The 18,005-nt window shown below is 44.7% G+C and overlaps 1 protein-coding gene across 1 annotated transcript; it reads left to right on the top strand.

The window, feature by feature from the left end:
- Positions 1 to 6,268: 6,268 nt before the first annotated feature.
- SAP30L (SAP30 like) lies at positions 6,269 to 17,967 on the top strand. Its single transcript, XM_058848553.1, has 4 exons — positions 6,269 to 6,728; positions 8,534 to 8,656; positions 10,325 to 10,423; positions 12,360 to 17,967. The coding sequence occupies exons 1-4, from the start codon at positions 6,543 to 6,545 to the stop codon at positions 12,486 to 12,488; spliced, it is 537 nt and encodes a 178-aa protein (XP_058704536.1). The 5' UTR covers positions 6,269 to 6,542; the 3' UTR covers positions 12,489 to 17,967.
- Positions 17,968 to 18,005: the final 38 nt, after the last annotated feature.

Genomic DNA, 18,005 nt, shown 5'->3' with positions numbered 1-18,005 from the left:
AACCTGGAGATTTAGTGTCAGTGGTTGTACCAGGTCTATATCAGTGTGGTTGATCTCTTTTCTGAAGGTTTGGGATCTGAGTGTGGTTAGAGCCTCCCAAATTCTGTACACTTCTGACTAACTCACTGGGCTTTGAGCTATTAATTATTTGCATCAGTTACACTTTGCAGTACCCTAGAAGCTTTGTTGACCAATGCATAGACTTCATATAGCCAACCATCCACTGATTAAGAAATGTAAGCTGTATTTGATCATCTGCATCTTTAACTGAGCCTTTGCTGGGCAATCTAGTTAATTATTCCAATTACTTTTGGTTATTTGTAAGCAAAATCACTAAAGCATGAATACATAATCAGATCTTCACATCTGCATGCAAGTCAAGACTGGAGATTAAATACTGGTGATTATCTAATGCCAAATACATGTTTTCATATTTTTCCCCCCAAAGTATTGAAACACCCCTCTCTTTGTGGCTGCATAAGTTTTACTGCTTTTAAGTATCAGAATCCCAGACAACAGGGTGTGTGTTGTGTTGCATAAAAATACTTTGATTTGCTCTTGAAGCTGTTGATCTATACTGGTGCTAATCTCTAAGGCCTACAGACAGTAAATAGGTTTGGGGCTCTCATGTGTGCAAGGTGTCTTTTCTTATACCTAGGAAATTAATTTTCTTTTTCAAACCACAATAGAAGAACGTGTGAGCCTTCCTGAAAGGGGAATACAGCATCATTAAAATAAAGATGTGCCTTTTTAAATGTAAATGTACAGCAAATGCTTAAACTTGAACCATTTCCTAGTGCCTTGCTGGACAAGAGAGAGGGGTTGGGGTTGGGGGGTAAGGATATAAGAGAAAGCTTGACTCCTGCAGTGTTTGTGTGTGGGTTTTTTTTTTAAATGTCTGATTTTCAGTGCAAAATTTGTGTGAACGACAGTAATTCAGAAGCTCTTGGGTTCCCTCTGTTAAATCGATATTGTTAATGACTCTGGGGAGGTTTGTCACTCCTAATAGGAAGACTTGGAAAGGTTGGCAGCTTCCTCTGGGTGTGCTGTAAGAGCTGCAGCTGCACTGGAAGATGCCTTGGTTAGCTGCTGGATGTTCCACCTCATGGTGAAGGCTCATGATTTCACTGGCATGTGGGATCCTGCATTTTATTTTTTAAGTATGCAAATCAAAAATAGTCCCAAAAACATATGAAATCTGTAGCAGAAGTGTCTTTCAGAAGAATTCTATGCCTTCCATCACTGGGAAACTTTTTCACACAGGAAATACAGAGTGTATTAAAATCTCTAACACAGAAGTAGCAAGAAAGCAATTTCTCAGACTAACTTGCCTCGTGGTTGGTTTTACAGCAGTCTGTGCACAGGGCTTTGCTTTCCTTTACTACTGGAGTGTTCCAGTCAGCAAACTTTCCTTTTTCCTGCTGCACTGATATCAGTGAGCTGAGAGTCAAACAGGCACCACCAGCATTGCAGGAGAGTGCTCTGGGGCTGCTGCAGGGCTGTGACAGCAGCTCTGCTGGCTCACATCACCCAGGGGAGACATCTTCTAAAAGTCAGACTGGGCAATCACAGAACTGCCAGGTGAAAAGGGAGAAGATTTTATTCTAAATTGTCTTTCAGGATACAGACAGGGACTTGAATTGATTGGGGAGAACAGCCAGCCTCTGGCAGTCAGCCTGTCACGCTTGCAGTCAAAAGAGCCCTGGTAAAGCCGTGTGTGAAACAGCCCAAGTAACGCATGTGTACCTTGCATTCCACTTCCACAGCTGCTGGGGTTCTTGCATTCACTGGGTGGTTTCACAAGATACACAGCAAAGGGGAGCTGCCTTGGGAGTCAGGAGCACTGAGTCCTGCTCCTCGGCTGCCATGGCCTGAGTTGATCTTAAGCAAGGAAAAGTCTGTGTGCTGCAATTTCCCAGCTTGTGTAGGATTCACCTTTAAGTGCTTTATTTTCTGACCTAATGAGTGCTGAGTCCAGGTTTTAAACCAAGCTGCAAATCCTCACCTGATTCAAGTGGAGAGAGATGCAGTGGGTGGAGAATGGGAAATGAGATCTGAAATTGCCATCAGCATTCAACACAGACTTGTCAATTCATTTCATATTCCTCATTAATAAGTCAGATTGATTTATTCACATTATAAATTTGAAGTTTAACCAAAACAAGCTCACCTCCTGCTCTGATTTTTACTTTGTAGTGTCATGCTTTAGCTTGGAGAGTCTGTATGGAAATAGGCTATGACAGATCATGGAAACCCTAATAAAAAGCCTGTGTCTGTTTTTGACTCTGCTAGCCAAGTACACTCCTTAGTTGACTGCATTTGAGCTTTCTTGATGCTTCTGTGTGACCCAAAAGGCTTCAATGATTCCAGCAGTTGTGAGTGATTTGGGAGTTTTATATAAAGCCACTGGATCTATGTGGTTTTAAATATACTAGTTCAACTCAAGGAGAAAAATCTTAATCCCAGGTAGTGAGCAAACAAATGTGAACTTCAACCACAAAATAAGATAAAAACTGCTCAAGCTAACAGCCTGAAACCTTAGCCCTTATGGTAACAGCAACAAATAGCTTTAGCCTCTAGGGTGGAGAAGGGAATTGGTTTCAAAATGCATTCTCTAGGATCTCGGTGATTAGGTCTAAGTTTGTCTGTACCTTGTACTGCATGCATTTTCTCTGTAAAACTGGATGGTGCCTCTTGAATCAGTGTGTATTTATTTTGTGCGTATTAGGACCAACAGCCTAATATCTGGGGGTGGTAAAGGACTTGTAGCACTTTAATGTAGTAGCTTTCATAAATTGGGAATCATTGATAGAATGCCTAGTGTTTTTAAAGTTGAATGGACTTCCTTTTATAATATATTTAAAATAAATTTTTAATGTGTTTTCTGAAAATTGTGTGTGCAGACATGACTGTCCCCACCTGCTTTGCTCCAGTGATCGATTTCTCTTCTCCTTGTGAGAATAAGCTCAGCTGCCCTGGTGTGGTGTTTCCCCACCACAGGTTTCCTGTCACTCCATGTCCAGTGGTGCAGTCCTGAAGGAACCACAGCTGTAGTGGATGATTTGTACCCAGGTAGGACACCCCTGAGGAATGGCAGCACAGACTGTCCTTGGTAGAACACACTGGGAAGCACAGAAATAGAGAAAAGACGGCTGTGACTCTTCTTTCTCTGTCTGTTTGCCTTGGGAGTGACTGCTGGGAGATCCATCCCACCCCTTGGATCACATGGGAGGGCTTTAACAGCTCACGGCCTTGTTTGTGTTCTGATCTCCTGGTGGGGAGCACAGGCTCAGCCCAAGCCAACAGAAGTGTATCAGCATTGCTCATGTTCCCACTAGGACCCTCTGCTTCCTGCTGTCACCACTTCATTTCTTCAGTGGCCTTCTCAATATTCCTTTTTACTCTGCTCCATTGGGTGAAAAACAGTGGGGGAAAAAATGGATGGGACGGAGACAATGAAATGTGTGAAAATCTGTGTGTGGGAAAAGGAGTGTTTCTGGGGGGACCAGCAAGACATGATCCCCAGGGAAAACTGTGCTGTGATTCTTGGCCACGGGAATGTTGCCCAGGGTAAGTATGTGCCAAAAGCTGTGACAGTTTAAGCATTTTAGCAGGTTCAATATGTGCCACCCTAGAAAAGTGCTGAGGAGAGTGGGAGTCTGGAGGAAGGTGCCAGAGCAGTGTTTTCATTGGCCTCTCCATGGTACTGCAAAAGGAAATGGTCTGATTTCTGCTGATGAAAAGTTTAAAAAAACCTTCTTCCCAGGACATCTCAAACCGTTGAGAGAGAAGTATTTCTGTCCTGAGCCCCCTGAATGGCTCCATTAAAATAGTAAGTTCCAGATGACAGCTACACCACCGACTTGTCTTTAGAGGGTAGTGCTGCTCCAGGTGAGATTTACAGGCCTGCACAGGCTCCCCTAATTTGATTAGAGGCTGACTGGGATGGCCAGGCTATTACTGCTTCAGAGGCACTAAAACTGCCTGGGTACTGATGGGTGTATGAAACATTGTTTCTCACTTCATTGCAGCTCCCACAAAGAATTATTGGATCAGGTTAGTGATAGATACCTAATAAAGAATGTCTCCATGAGGCAGTTTATTTTGCAGCAAGCTTGTTCCAGACTAGCAGACTGTGAAATCTGGAGGTTCCCATGAGGATAAATATGCTGAAATAAACTCCAATTATAAAAACACCTCCATGCTTTTTTTTTTTTTTTTTTTATTTTGAAAGACTGAAAAAAGGTGTCATCCTGTTAGCCTGAGCAGGAGGTAATTAGCATTGAGTTAGCAAACAGACAGTGACAAAACCTGGGTTTTTCCTTCTAGTGAGCATTGCAAAAGGCCTTAAAACCTTTTTATCTGCAGGGATGAGAGGTTGCAGTGCAAGATGAAATACAATCTGATGGTCAGTACCAACCTGTTCTGACACTTAAGGTGCCTGTTTCTTCCCAAAATATAGTCAGGGAGAACCTGCACAATCTCCTCCTCAAGGGGACAGGAAGAAGTTCTGCTTGTTAGGGCTATATTCCCTTTTATCTCCTTGCTTGCTGTTATTTCATCTGTCCCTACAGTCTGTGGTTTTGGCTTCCTGAGTGTCAAGATAATCCTTCTGCAAGACTTCCTCAGCCAGCCATTTGATTTTTATTGCTAATGTTAAGATAAAGCCAGAAAGCTTGTTATCAGCAGCTCTGAGATCTCTGTCGGCCTCTTGGTGTTTTCCCTTTCCCCAAAACAAGGGAATATCTGTATGGCTTTGCCAGGAGGGTATTACTTCAGGCAGGCAGATTCCAATCAGTTTGGCCTGGGGCTTTTATAAGCCGTAGTGTTTTACTCTCTTTAAAATCTCTTTGCTCTTTGCTAACTGCTTGTTTGGTCTGTGGGTAAAGTCATTAGTTCCCACCAGCTTCCCGTGAGAACGGCCGGCTCCAAGGAGCGTGTACCCAGGAGGGTGCACTGTGGTTCTCTGCTGGTCACATGCACAAACACAAATTACTAATTGCCCGAGGGCACCCGCAGTAAAAGCCAAGACAAGAGGCGGAGCTGATGATGAGTACTAAGTCTCTGCTCTCTAGATTTATTCTGAGGCTTGTTTGATATTGTAAGGAGTGCTTGGAAAATATAGATTTTGAGTTTTCTCAGTTGTCCTGTGCAGAGCATGCAGAACTGGTTGCTGTGTGGAGCAGCCTGAGCTGATGACCTTTAAGGGCTTCAAGGAGTCTCTTTCTTAGGAAGGCATTTCGTGTGATTCAGCACAGTTCACCCAGTGCTCGCGCACATTGTTCCACATGCAGGATTTCAGGCTTTGAAGTCATTTTAGTCTATAGAACCTTTCTTCTTTCTGAGAAGAAACTCCTTTCTTCAGGAAGATGACATCCTTTTCCTTTTATAGCTGCTCAGGAACCTCTGACAACAGCACTTGCTGTCTGGTATTATAGAAGTCACACCATTTCCAGAAGTTACATCTTTTCTTCACAGATCAGAAGGAATTTCATTATTTGCTGCCCGCCACCCCCCCTTGCCGCCTCCTTTTTTTCTCCCCTTTTATATTTTTGGGGAGATTTTGGGGTTGGAGTGGGGTTTTTTTTTGCTTTTTCAGGGTTCTTTTTGAGTTTTTTCCCCTGAAGATAAAATTTGCGAAGCTTAAAGTTACACTGCTTTGAGGAAACACTTCTCCAGGTCCCATCTTTTCACTATCCCTGCCTTGTAATTGGGGGAAGAAATCTAAATCCTCTATTTTTTATAACATTAAAAAGAAAAAATTACATTTCAGCCAGGAACTCCAGCCCGAGTGACGACCCAAGAACAGGCATCTGTGGCTGTTTTGTTTTGTCCGAGGGCCGGGTGCGAGCCGCAGCTCGGGCTCTGTTACGGGCTCGGGTCCGTCACAGGAGCGGTGCCGGTGCAGCTGCGGGCGGCTGGAGGAAGCCGCGGTGCCGCGGCTGCATGCGGCTGTCCCGTGCGCGTCTCGGCAGCAGGGGAAGCCCGAAGGCCCGCGGGGCCGGACGGCTCCGGCATCCTGCGGGCGCTGCCAGCCCGGCACCTGCGGAGCAGCGCAGGGAGCGGCCGGCTCCCCTCAGGCTCCGGGGGGGCCGAGCCGCCGCTCCCTCCGCGCGCCCCTCACGGCGACCTTCCGGCTGCGGGGGCCGGGCGGCGGCGGCGGACTGACAGCTCTTCCGACCAATGGGAGCTCGGAGCGGCGCCGTGAGCCCCGCCCCTTCAGCCGCGCGGCCCAATCAGAGCCGCGTCTGCGAGTCGGGGGGCGGGACTTCCGCGGCCGGGGAGGCGGTTTTGTGTGTGCGAGCGCTGCGCGGTCCCGGCTCCCCGCGGGCGGCGGCGCTTGGGGGGCCCGGCCCGGCCCGACCCCGCGGGCAGCGCTGAGCGGCGGCGGAGGAGGGGGGGTCTCCTCCCCTGCCCTAGTGGGGGGCCCCCGCGGCGGCGGCGGGGTCCCCCCGAGGGCGCGGTAGTGACGGCGGCTCGTCCCCCGGTTGGTCCCCCGGTTGTCGGCTCCCCGCGCGGGGTGAGGGGCGGGCAGGTGGGCGATGAATGGGTTCAGCACCGAGGAGGACAGCCGGGATGGGCCGCCCGCCGCCCCCTTTTACGGCCAGAGCTGCTGCCTCATCGACGACGGGGACCGCTGCGTGCGCCCCGCCGGCAACGCGTCCTTCAGCAAGAGGATCCAGAAGAGCATCTCGCAGAAGAAGCTGAAGCTGGACATCGACAAAAGTGTGAGTGAGGCCTCGGCCGGGGCTGCCGGGCGCCGCCGAGCCCCCCGGAGGGGCGGCCGGGCCGGCCCCAGCCGCCACCGCACTGCGGTGCCTCCGGGGAGATGCGGATCCGCCCGGCGAGTGGAGCTCCCGGGCGGCCGCGGGGCTTGGCGCTGGCCCTGCGGGCTGAGGCTGCGGGCTGCGGGGCTGTGTGCGGCACACACGGTGCCTCCGGACCGCCTGTGCCCAGCCTCAGCCTCACAGCGCTCGGGAAGGGAACGACGTGCCTGGGTGGACCCGGCTGTTCCCCGGGCGCAGAGCCGGCTTTTCCCCGTGGCACTGTCCGCCTGCTGAAGCATAACGTAGCTGAAGCGCTAAACGCCGTGTTTGGGAGGCAGGTGCTGTGCAGGGAAGCAAAGGAGCGAGCTGTCAGCGCTTCGGAGGCAGGAGTGCTGTTCCCATTGCGGTTTCAGGTTGGAAAGGCTGGTGCTGTCAGGTGAAAACAGCGCTGTGGTTGCTGCTTCAGTCAGGCGGCACTGACGTTACTTCTTTAATTGGTAAGAATTGGTGTTGTAGTGAAGCGGGTTAAAAATCGAGCTGGCAGTGAGATGTGCTGCCTCTTCAGCAGGGCTTATTCGCACACAGAACAAACCGGTTTGCTGCCTAATGACATTAAGTGACAGCTGTCAGCTCGAGATAGAAACGGGTTATTTGCCCAGCAGAGAAATAGACAGAGCTGAGCAGATCACAGAAGGAATTTCTCAATTTCTCGGAAGTGACTTGGTTAACGGAATTCAGGTCTGCACGCTTTTCTTGCCTGATCTTTAAAGATCAAAACCACTGAAAACAAAGCAAAAGCAAAAAAAAAAAAAAAAAAAAAAAAGGTGAAGTTTTGAGTCAGTCTGTTTGGCAGCTCCCCCGGTTGGTTGGGTCCCTTCTACACAGCCAAAATGCATCGTGTCACGGGAAAAGTGACTCAGTTTGAAACATATTCTTAAAAAATAGAGTATTTCTCCCAGTTGTAGTTCTCAGCAGATTTGTCTAGTGGCGTAGTAATTTCTTGCATTTTAGAAATGAGTCTTTGTTGACAGATGCCAGGCTTTAGAAACAAAAAGGGGAAGTCAGACTATTGCAGTCAGAACAAAGGGAAAGTGTAAAGCAGGCGGCATGGAGTGATTTTGGATGTAGGGTGCTTGTGTTATCTGCAGATATTTTGCCTTATGGATACCAAATAATTTTGATCATGTGAAGTCCTTTATTTTGCTAACTCTAGTAAGATAATATTTCTTAAAAGGGAGGTTCCATGGCTGAACAAGCAATAGGAAGGAGGCTATTCTGCATTTGGTTTGTTTGTTTTAATTGAGGTGATCAGCCCAAGTTTTATTTGGTCAAGGTTTTAAAGCACTTGCCTTAATAATCTTCTGTACTATTCAAGCCAGAGAGTTCAGAAGAGTGGAATAGAATAATTCATTTTTGTAGTTACCTTCTAGTAAGTCCTGAAATAAATGCACTTCCTTCAGACAATCATCCGTTTTTTTCCTGACATATGTTTGCAGCCATAAAAAAGAAATATATTATCTGCAAAGGTTCAAGTTCAGCTGGAACTTGAGTTCTTTGTTTTCTTTGCCTTTAGTCTTTGTAAGGTAAGTTATCTCTGAATAAAGAGTGTGATATCAGGGCTGGGATTTAAGATTAGAAATTCCATGATGTCAGTCAGTCACACCAGTCTTGAGGGATGCAGCTGACACAGGTGTCTAAGTGGCTGCTGTTGGATGCTGTTTCACAGTATCTTTTTTGACTGCTTTTTCGCCACTTCTGGTTCTCAGGTGAGACATCTATATATTTGTGATTTTCACAAGAACTTCATTCAAAGTGTTCGGAACAAAAGGAAGAGGAAGACAAGCGATGATGGAGGTGATTCTCCTGAGCACGACACGGATGTTCCGGAGGTTCGTGGGCTGCTTTACCAGTTCTTAGCATGTTGAAGTTTCACTTGGATGTTCTCATATATCAGAAAATATTTATATTTAATTTGCAAGGCCATTGAAGCTGCTGTGGAGTTGCGTTCACTTTCCAGGAAGAATTTTTTTTAATGTGTGGTGTCCTAATTTTCTTCATTCCTGTATGGATTCTTTGCCCATGTAAAGTTTTCTATAAAAAGAGGTGTGATAAGGTAGCTGCACAGCTTCATTTATATACAGTTAAAATTGTATTTGATACTAATTTTTTTTAAGTCTAAAAATTAGTTATTTTTGGTGGTGGCTGATGCCCTGACGTATTTCTTTGTTACTTAGCATGTGTCATTTTGCAAATACACTGCAGAATTCAATAGGTCACTCTCTTGGACTGGGTGTTTGATACCCAGGAATATTGAGCTGCTCGCGTTATTTGCATATATGATGTTTCTTAGCACTATTTAAAACTACCTTTAAATAGTTTGTGACACATTTTTATTTTCAGGATATAGGCCTGGGGGAAGTTTTCTGTGATAGAGAACTCTAGAATAATCCCTTCTCTATGCCACTGCGTGTTGCACTTGCATCAGTGATGTTTCTGGTACTGTTGACACGGCAAAAGTTGTGCAGAGGTGATGTTCAGAGAAGCAGAGCGTGGCCACGTCAGCAGAGCCCTCTGCTGGAAATGCCAACCCTATTGGCAAAAAGCCTTTTATTTCTGAAAGGGGAAAAAAAAAAAAAAAAAAAAAAAAAAAAAGAGTCATTTTGCCTGCAAAGCTGTGTCTTGGTGCAAAGCTGGTGCAAAGCTGGTGCACACACCTCCTATGTGGAGGTGTTGAAAGAGTAGCAAGTTTTTGGTATGTTGTTTTTTGGGTTTTTTTTTAAGATAACCTGACCTTTTGTTATCACTGTTCATGTTTCCATTCTACAAGGTTCTCCATCAAAACTTTCCTGTTCAAGCTTTGCAGTAGTTGCCAGGGTGATTGCTGAAGACCCAGTTGGCATCTAAAAATGTTGGTGCTGTAGAGCACACAGAGTATTTGGTGACTGAAACCTGCTGGATGCACGTCACCCAGCTGAACAGGGAACTCTGCACCGTGTCAGTTTTCATGTCATTTCCCTCTCAGTTTTCAGCAGAGATTCCTTTTGTCTTTGAAACTTGGCATTTCCCACATGATCTTCATCTTCCCTGCTGTAACCTCGCCACCACCCCCTTTGCTTTTAAACTGTGCACTTCCTATTTAAGTATTTGAATTTCATTTCATCTTTGTACTCTGTTTTATGTCACAAGCCGTTTGTTCAGTGCCTGCTAAATTGTTATTTCATGTGTGAGCTTTTCAAACCTTGTGGGAACAAAAGGTTCCCCTTTGCTTGGAGGTTGCAGAGGTGTAATTGAGAGCAGAAATTGGCCAGCAATTCTGTTGACAGCATGTGAACCAGAACAAAAATTTCTATTTCCCTGAGGCTATTTTGGTCCTTTAGCATTAACAAATACAAAATATACTTAGCTTTGTCAGTAAGACAAGCCAGTGTGGTTCTGAATGCAAGCAAGGAGAAGTCCTGTTGAGGAAGAAGTAGTTATTTTTAGATATTTTTAGATAAAATAACTACTCACAGAAGCTAAAGGTAGTGCTCATGCCCTCTTCCTTTTATCACTTCCAGGTTGACTTGTTCCAGCTCCAAGTGAACACCCTGCGACGTTACAAGAGACATTATAAGTTGCAGACTAGGCCTGGACTCAACAAGGCTCAGCTTGCAGAAGTAAGTGATGACAGCGGTGGTGTTATCTCTGTTACAAGAAAACTTTTTATCTCCTCTGTTCAGGGGCACATTTTGTGGGCCCTCACACCTGTGTGACTCACTGGTATGGACTGAGTGCCCTCTGAGAGGTTTCAGCAGGAAAGCTGCCTGCTTGCTTTCACCTGGGACAGGCTTGGAAGGCACAGACACTGGCTGTTGAAAGCCTGTTTTAGTAACTTGCTTGTCAATGCTTCCTTTCCCACTCTTTTCATAGTCCCAGTTGGTGCCCTTTAGGGAGCAGAAACAGGACCCAGTTTTGGGTGTTTCCTGGGGATGGCTACTCAGCTGAAACTCAGACTTAACCCACTAATCATCTCCCTAAGTGCTCCTGTTAGTTTTTCTTTCCTCACAAGCACTCAAACTCATTGGAATTGCTTGTTATTAAAGGCAACATCACTGTCCATGGATTCAGGTTCTTTATTTCCCTCCTTAGTCCTGATGATCCTGTATTATAAAAGGCTTTTTTCTTAAGGGCCTCTGCTGCTTTCTCACCATATGGGCTACTTGTTCAGAAAGAACTCTCTGTGTCTCTGGTAGTTGGGCAAGTTGTACTTGCTGTGCTTCTGCTTTGCTCTTTCCTGACTTGATCTGAAGTCATGCTATGGGGAAAATCTCCTCTAGACTTGAAAAATCTGTAGTAGTTGCTGATTAGTACTGAGGTTGATAAAAGTTGTGGCTTTCACAACTGTCTGCCTAAAACTGTCTGGTTTGCTTTTACTTTTGCTTCAAAGAACAAAAAATCCTGACAGACCAAAAAAGTCAGCAAGACACTGTCTTTCTTTCAAAGTCAACCAGGGAGTGAATATACAGATTATAGAGAATGTACAGTGTAGGGCATGTAGGAATAAGTTGAATGAAGTAGGGTGGGGTGGTTCCTCATTAGCAGTCCTGATTTGTCATATTTTAACCAACCAGTTCATATCTGTCAGCTGCCTCCTGCCATGAAGGACTGCCTGTTAAAGGAATTTACCATGAGTAATTTTCTTTCCAAGAGGAAAGAAAAGATCAATTACTGTGCAGGCGGAAAATAAAGGGAGCCTAACTTAGAGCTGTCACACACTTCCCAGATTTCCTGTGAACCAGGTGAAGCAGCTTTGACTCTATGGCAGATCCTCATCCAGCTCCCATGCTTTAATCACTGCTGCCTGAGGGTTTTACACTCCTCATGCTACCCCACCATAAGGAAAACTCAAGCTTCCATAAATCTCCTTGGAGTGACTGACTGCTCAAGCTGCTTCAAAATCCCATTCTAGATCTGTGTTTGGTACCAAAAAAAGAGTTTCTTCTGTGTGAGACGTAGATCTTGTCCAGCTCCAGCATGTTTTCTGCATTCACTTTCTGAGGAAAAAGCAGCTAATGTTTCAGGGCTTATGCTACTGTCAGAGAGGGGTAGCCCTAACTAAACCCTAAGTCTCCCATTGCAAATTCCCTGATGTTCCTTTCAGTGAAGACTTAAGAGTCCAGAGGAAATTGTTCTGGATAAAACTTTGCTACTCCTGATTCACACAGCAAAGTGCTGCAGTGTTTCTGACACTCCTTTAAAACACAGAGGTGCAGGGAAAACTCGCTCTCCAGATAATCTCAGCACAAAAATGTCGCTGAGGAGAAGCTGTGCTGCTTTGGCAGGAGGACGTTCTGGCTTCCAAATTCCTCTTGTAGGTTGGCTGCAAATCCTGCTGACATAGCAAGGCTATGCTATGTTCATACACACATTCCAGCTGCAAAGAGAGAGGGAGGTAAATGAGGACTGACAGTTGGAATTGGTGCATGTTTCACTCAAAGGATAATGTGCTCAGTGGCCATAAAATCGTTTTTGGAAAGTGAAGAGAAACCCTGTTCTGATTATTTCTAGTTCTTAATTCCAGCATTTCTGTCTCTTTACCTGTTGTCCTTCTAGACTGTCAGTCGTCATTTCAGGAATATTCCAGTGAATGAGAAGGAGACACTTGCATATTTCATCTACATGGTGAAGAACAATAAGAGCAGGCTGGACCAGAAATCAGAAGGCAGCAAGCAACTCGACTGAAGATTAACAAGCCTTGGAATAAGAGACACCTTGAAGGAACATGTGGTATTGTGCATTTTAGGTTTATAAAAACTGTTAAAGTATATTGTAAATTTTTTTTTAAATGCAGTGTCTGGATGACAGAAAAAAAATATAGACATTCTTATGAGGAGTATTTGAAAACATGTCCCCAGCATGTTTCCGAAGACTTCTTCCCCTCATTTCAAAGTCATATTGGAATAAAGAAATGAGGATAATGGGGAAACCAAATAAACCTGTAGAACTGTGGAGTTTGTCAACTTGGTGTTTTAAACCATTTCTGGAAATCTACATCTCAGTGCAATTCAAATGCCAGATGGATTTTTTTTCACTGAATTCAGGCTGCATCACAAACCACCATGCAGTTTGTCTTGGTACAGGACTGGAAGAGCAGCAGAGATAAAATTCATTATCAAGGTGCATGGGTCAGAAGTTTGTCTGAAGCTTGCTGCTCACCTACACATGCTCTGTCTTGCCTTGAGTCAGTGCTTCAAGACCCAAACTTCTACAAATGCTCCAGCTCACCAGATCTACTCCAGTGAACACACTTGACCAGTCTGAAATTGATGGGGGTTTTTTTGCCATTTTTTCCTCTCGACCCCATCCGACACAGATGCCAACCAACTCTCTGCAGTCTGTTTTCTAATTTCGTTTAAGAACTCACTAATTAAATTTTCTGTAGGCATTTAAAAATTTCTGCATTTCTCTGAATGTGGTATTAAGGCAAACACAACCTATTTGCTGTGTCTGATCATGTTGGTAGAAGTGCTTATTTAATTGATTTATGCATATTTCAGTGATGGTAGGTAAAACAATGGCTTGAGACATCAGTCTCTTAATTTCTGTGTCAGGTCAGTATCGGTCACAAGTGATGTGCATTTTATACTGAAGCTTTAGCAGGTGTCACAAAACTGCTGTGTATATTCAGGGGCTCTGTTTCGTATAAAGCAGATTTATGGGTGAGTCACCATAACCAGGGCAGTGATCTGACTGGAGCATTTCATGATTACATTTCATCTCCCTTTGCAATGTGTTAGAAGCATCAAAGCATTTACCTTTCACAAATGTTTCACAGACATTACATGTGCTTTCATGAGAGCTGTGTGAGTGAGGGTGGCACACTGGTGCTCCCTAACAGGGCACTGTAGGAGGAGATCACCCTGATTTTATTTAAAGCCGAGGTGTCCTTACAGATAATACAGTGATTATTTTGGCAAAAGGAGCTTTTAAAAGTGTTGGTTGTGACTGACTGTTCTCCAGTGACCTCAAATTCTCTTCAGGGGATCTCATGATTAAAAGCACCGCTCTGTTTCTTTGCTGTCCTGACCAGTGTCTCCATTCTGGTACAAGATGCCAAGACTCCACATAGAGAGGATATTCTTAACAAGCCTTAAGCAACGAAATGAACAGTAGAAAACTTCGGCTAGCATTTTGTAAATGGCAGGTTTTATTATTTCAGAACTGGATGAAGCTTTGTTTAAGAGCTAAACACACTGGTCATGGTCTCAGCTTAGTACTGCATTGTGTTTTGTAAGGCATGAAGGGTTCACTTAGTGAAGCTCTTGTTGAAACTCTCCCAGGGTCTCTTTAAAATTGAAGTCACAGTTTAAAGCAAGTTGTTCACATCACTCTGAATTGTTTGCTAATACTCCAAAAAACATGTTCAACAAACTTCAACATGTCTTAAGTCCTGTGTTGTAGGCAGAAATACTCTGTTATGGTACATGTCCCATTTGTGACATCTGGGGAGTGTGATTGTTTCAGCATTTCCTTGTTCAATTCCGTATGGATTTTTAGAACATCATACAAGAGAGAGGTTCAAGGAATGAGGAGAGAATGTCTTGTGTCGGTATTTCATGAATGTTTAAAAATTTCCTATTTGTGCTGGTCCTTTCCTTATTGAAAGGGTGGAGTAGTTCCCACATCAGTCAACGTGATCTGGCTTTTCTCATTCAGGGCAGATGGTTAGACGGGTACATTCTCTGACTGCATATTAACCTTCCACGTGCTCATGTAATCAGAGGATGTTACCAAGGGAAAATGAGTTTCTGAGTTGAGAGGGTTATGCCTCATAGTGATTTTTCCCCCGTACTGGGCACTGGTGAGGCAACACCGCAAGTGCGGTGTTCAGTTCTGGTCCCCTCAATTCAGGAAGGACATTGAGGTGCTGGAGCAGGTCCAGAGAAGGGAAATAAAGCTGGTGAAGGATCTGGAGCACAAGTCCTGTGAGGAACGGCTGAGGGAGCTGGGGTTGCTCAGCCTGGAGAAGAGGAGGTTCAGGGCGCACCTTCTTATTCTCTGCAACTCCCTGACAGGAGGGTGGAGCCAGGTGGGGGTTGGCCTCTTCTCCCAGGCAACCAGCAACAGGACAAAGGGAAATTGCCTCAAGCTGCACCAGGAAGGTTTAGGTTGGACATTTGGAGGAATTTCTTCACAGAAAGGGTGATTAAATAAGGGAATGGGCTGCCCAGGGAGGTGGTGGAGTCACTGTCCCTGGAGGTGTTTTAAGGAAAGACTGGCACTTGGTGCCATGGTCTAATTGACACAGTGGTGTTTGGTCATAGGTTGGACTCGATGATCTCAGAGGTCTTTTCCAACCTAATTGATTCTGTGATTCTGTGATTCTAGACCAAAACTGTAAAAATGTAGTTTGTTTGGGATTTACTTTTTTTGTGGTTGTATTTTATTTTGTTTAATTTTTAAGAGTAAATAAATCTGTTGGGGTGTTTTAGTAGCCAGCAGCAAAATGATTCTTTTCAAGGAAATACGGTGGCAGGTTCCATCTGTTCAGGTGTATTCACTGGAATGCTTTTGCGCCGAGGTGGTATCCAGGAAACTTTTCTTTTCTTTTTTTCCTGAAATAGTCAATTGATGTTAAATGTGATCCTTGTTGGTTTCACTTCTAAAGCAATTATACTTTTTTGAAAAAAAAAATTCTTAGTGAAGTGTGATGATGAAGAGATGTTTACCAGCCATTAGCAGTTGTTTATAAGGTGGAAAGCTTGGAGGCAAGACACCAAAGAAACAGAAGAATCTTTGGCTGTCAGACCCCATGGCCTTATAAACCCCTTGCAAATGCCTTATTACCTTGTTCTCAACTTAGCTAGAGCAAAACACCTTGAGCAACAGAAAGCTGATGGTCTTGATGGGAGGGTCAGCCACTTGCTGGCTCCCGTGCTATGAACTGAAACCACACGTCAATTCAGTAGCAATATCCATGTTCAGGGTGCCTGTGATTCTTGAAAAGCATTTAGTGTCTAATAACCAGAAAACGCAACAATGCAATTGTCGTTGTGTACGATACCGTGCTGTGTGTTCGATTCCTTATGCTGCATGCCAAGTAAAAAAAAACAAAAAAAAAGACTTTCCAACTTTTTATTTTAAATGTCAAAGTAAATGTGTTTGAACCTCACACTTGTGAAGCCATGAGGTGGGACATTTTCTCAGCACTTTCAGAAGGGACTTGTTGGAAAGGTGTAAGACCCAAATCGCTTTGGCTGGTATGATATTTTTTTTGCATTTTGCATTTTGCTTTTCACAGATGGGCCTTAAATTCTGTCTAGCTTTGAACCATGGAGCACAAGCCTTGGGGGCATGGAGGATGACCAGATGTCATCTTCTATTTATAATAGTGGAAGCTTATTTCTTACAAGCCTGCATAGGTGACATTCACCATGGGGCAGAGGAATTGTCTCTGAAGGTCTCCAGCCATTATATAGCCTAATGCAATTCCATAGCCTAGCTCAATTCTCATTGCAGAGTTCCATTAACTTAATTAGAGTTCTGAATAGATCCAAAGCCATTAGTATGCAATCCAAATAATGCAGAAACATCTCTTCTGGGTTTAATTTCATCCTGTATGCTGACCCTCTGCTCACTTCAAGGGAAGAAGAAGAAATCATTGCTGGTAGTTATTGGCTTGAGCTCAACTCAGGGGAGTTGGAAGCATGCAAAGACTCGAGTCAGTAGCAACCTGATGGCTGAAAAGTGCAAACACATCCAAGGAGGCTCTGTTAGAATGCAGTTTTCAAAATTTTATAATCTGAAAGATTATTGTATATCAACCTGAAGTAAACTATCGCATTAAGAAACAACATTTCTTTTGCCAGGCACTTTAGATGCTCAGCCTGAGAAAAGCAGAGCTTTGTACCACTTCTCTCCACTATTCTGGTGTCCCAGTTTTCCTTAGAAATGTGGCTGTAAACCACTAGATACCCCGGGGTGTAAAAATTGACCAGAACATGTCAAGCCTGGAATTTCAAGTGAGTCTAAAGTGCAGGCTGGGTTCAGAGAGGCTTTGAACACAAGAGCCAAAATAATCTACAGTAAATGGGAGTTTTCATGCGGGTCATGATGGCACAGGGAGGATGAACAGGACATGGCCCACAGGGAGACTGAACAAAACGCGCTTCTGCAGCAGCAGCAGTGTGGAGGGAGATTTGTTCTGCCTCAGCTCTTGTGATGGATGTTTTATGAGAGGGGGAGGAGGGCGAGCTGTGCACTTTACATCTTTTGGTTGAGCCAAATGTAAATACCAATGGGAGATCTTCAGCAGGAACTGCAGTTGGAGGGGAGAGGAGGGGTCTGCTGAGGGACTGTTTGTTTAGGTTCGCAGATCGCTGGACTTCCCTGGAGCACTAGAGTCACTTTGTCTCTACAGTTTAGAAACGTGGGTAAAACAAGGTGGCCTCCCTTCTAAAAGGGGTCCTTGTGCTGCCCAGAGTAAGGACTGGAGAGTCCCAAAGGTAAAGGAATGTTATTGATGCCTCACTTCTCGTGTCACTGATGCCCTTTAACCATCTCTAGCTTATCAAGTTAGGGAGTTCTCATTTTCCACTTTCAAAGTGCAAATGAGCTATTAGGATGTAAGATACTCCTTGCACTTTTCACAGCTATCCCTGGTCTCGTGTTTTTGACTTGCTTGTGAACACATCTGTTTGGGATGAATTAATGCTTGAACAAAATGTGGGGAGAGGGGGAGGCTCCTGCCTTAAACCTGAACTTCCCTTGCAAGCAGCTCTGCAGGCCATCCTGTGCATCAGCAGGCTCCAGGAGCCTCTGGCTTACCTGAGCCTCACCAGGGCTGGGTTTACTCCTGTCCTACCCAAACCTCTGCTCCACAGAGTCTGCTGCAGGAGAGGTGGGTAGCAGGTAACTTGCAGAATGGTTTGGAGTCTTTTGGCAGGCTTACTGGGAGAGAAAACTGTGTTCCCTCTTCTGTTTCTGGCCTCCATGTGTTGTGCTGATCTTATGCCAAATGTTTTGGACACCTTGTATTTTTAACTGTGTAATATAGCTGTGTATTGTTAAAGCAACTTAGTAACTTATAGCAAAAACTGTAGAACTCATTTCTCTGAGGTGTAGGAAATGTCCTGCTTCCACTGTGTATGAGACTTAACTCTGTACTGTCTGAAAAAGATAAAATTCTGAATTTCACTTTAATAAATGATCTATCTAGCAACCAGGCCCACATTCCCTTGTTTGCCTTTCTGCCCTCAG

Source organism: Poecile atricapillus, chromosome 13, assembly GCF_030490865.1.
Source record: "Poecile atricapillus isolate bPoeAtr1 chromosome 13, bPoeAtr1.hap1, whole genome shotgun sequence".
NCBI lineage: Eukaryota > Metazoa > Chordata > Aves > Passeriformes > Paridae > Poecile > Poecile atricapillus.
This window is presented reverse-complemented; position numbering and strand designations above follow the sequence as displayed.

Bases quoted from the DNA above. Each gene is read 5' to 3' on its own strand.
- SAP30L (XM_058848553.1), top strand. From the start codon at position 6,543: ATGAATGGGTTCAGCACCGAGGAGGACAGCCGGGATGGGCCGCCCGCC. The intron at 6,729-8,533 runs GTGAGTGAGGCC...TCTGGTTCTCAG, and splicing joins AGCTGGACATCGACAAAAGT to GTGAGACATCTATATATTTG. The intron at 8,657-10,324 runs GTTCGTGGGCTG...TATCACTTCCAG, and splicing joins ACGACACGGATGTTCCGGAG to GTTGACTTGTTCCAGCTCCA.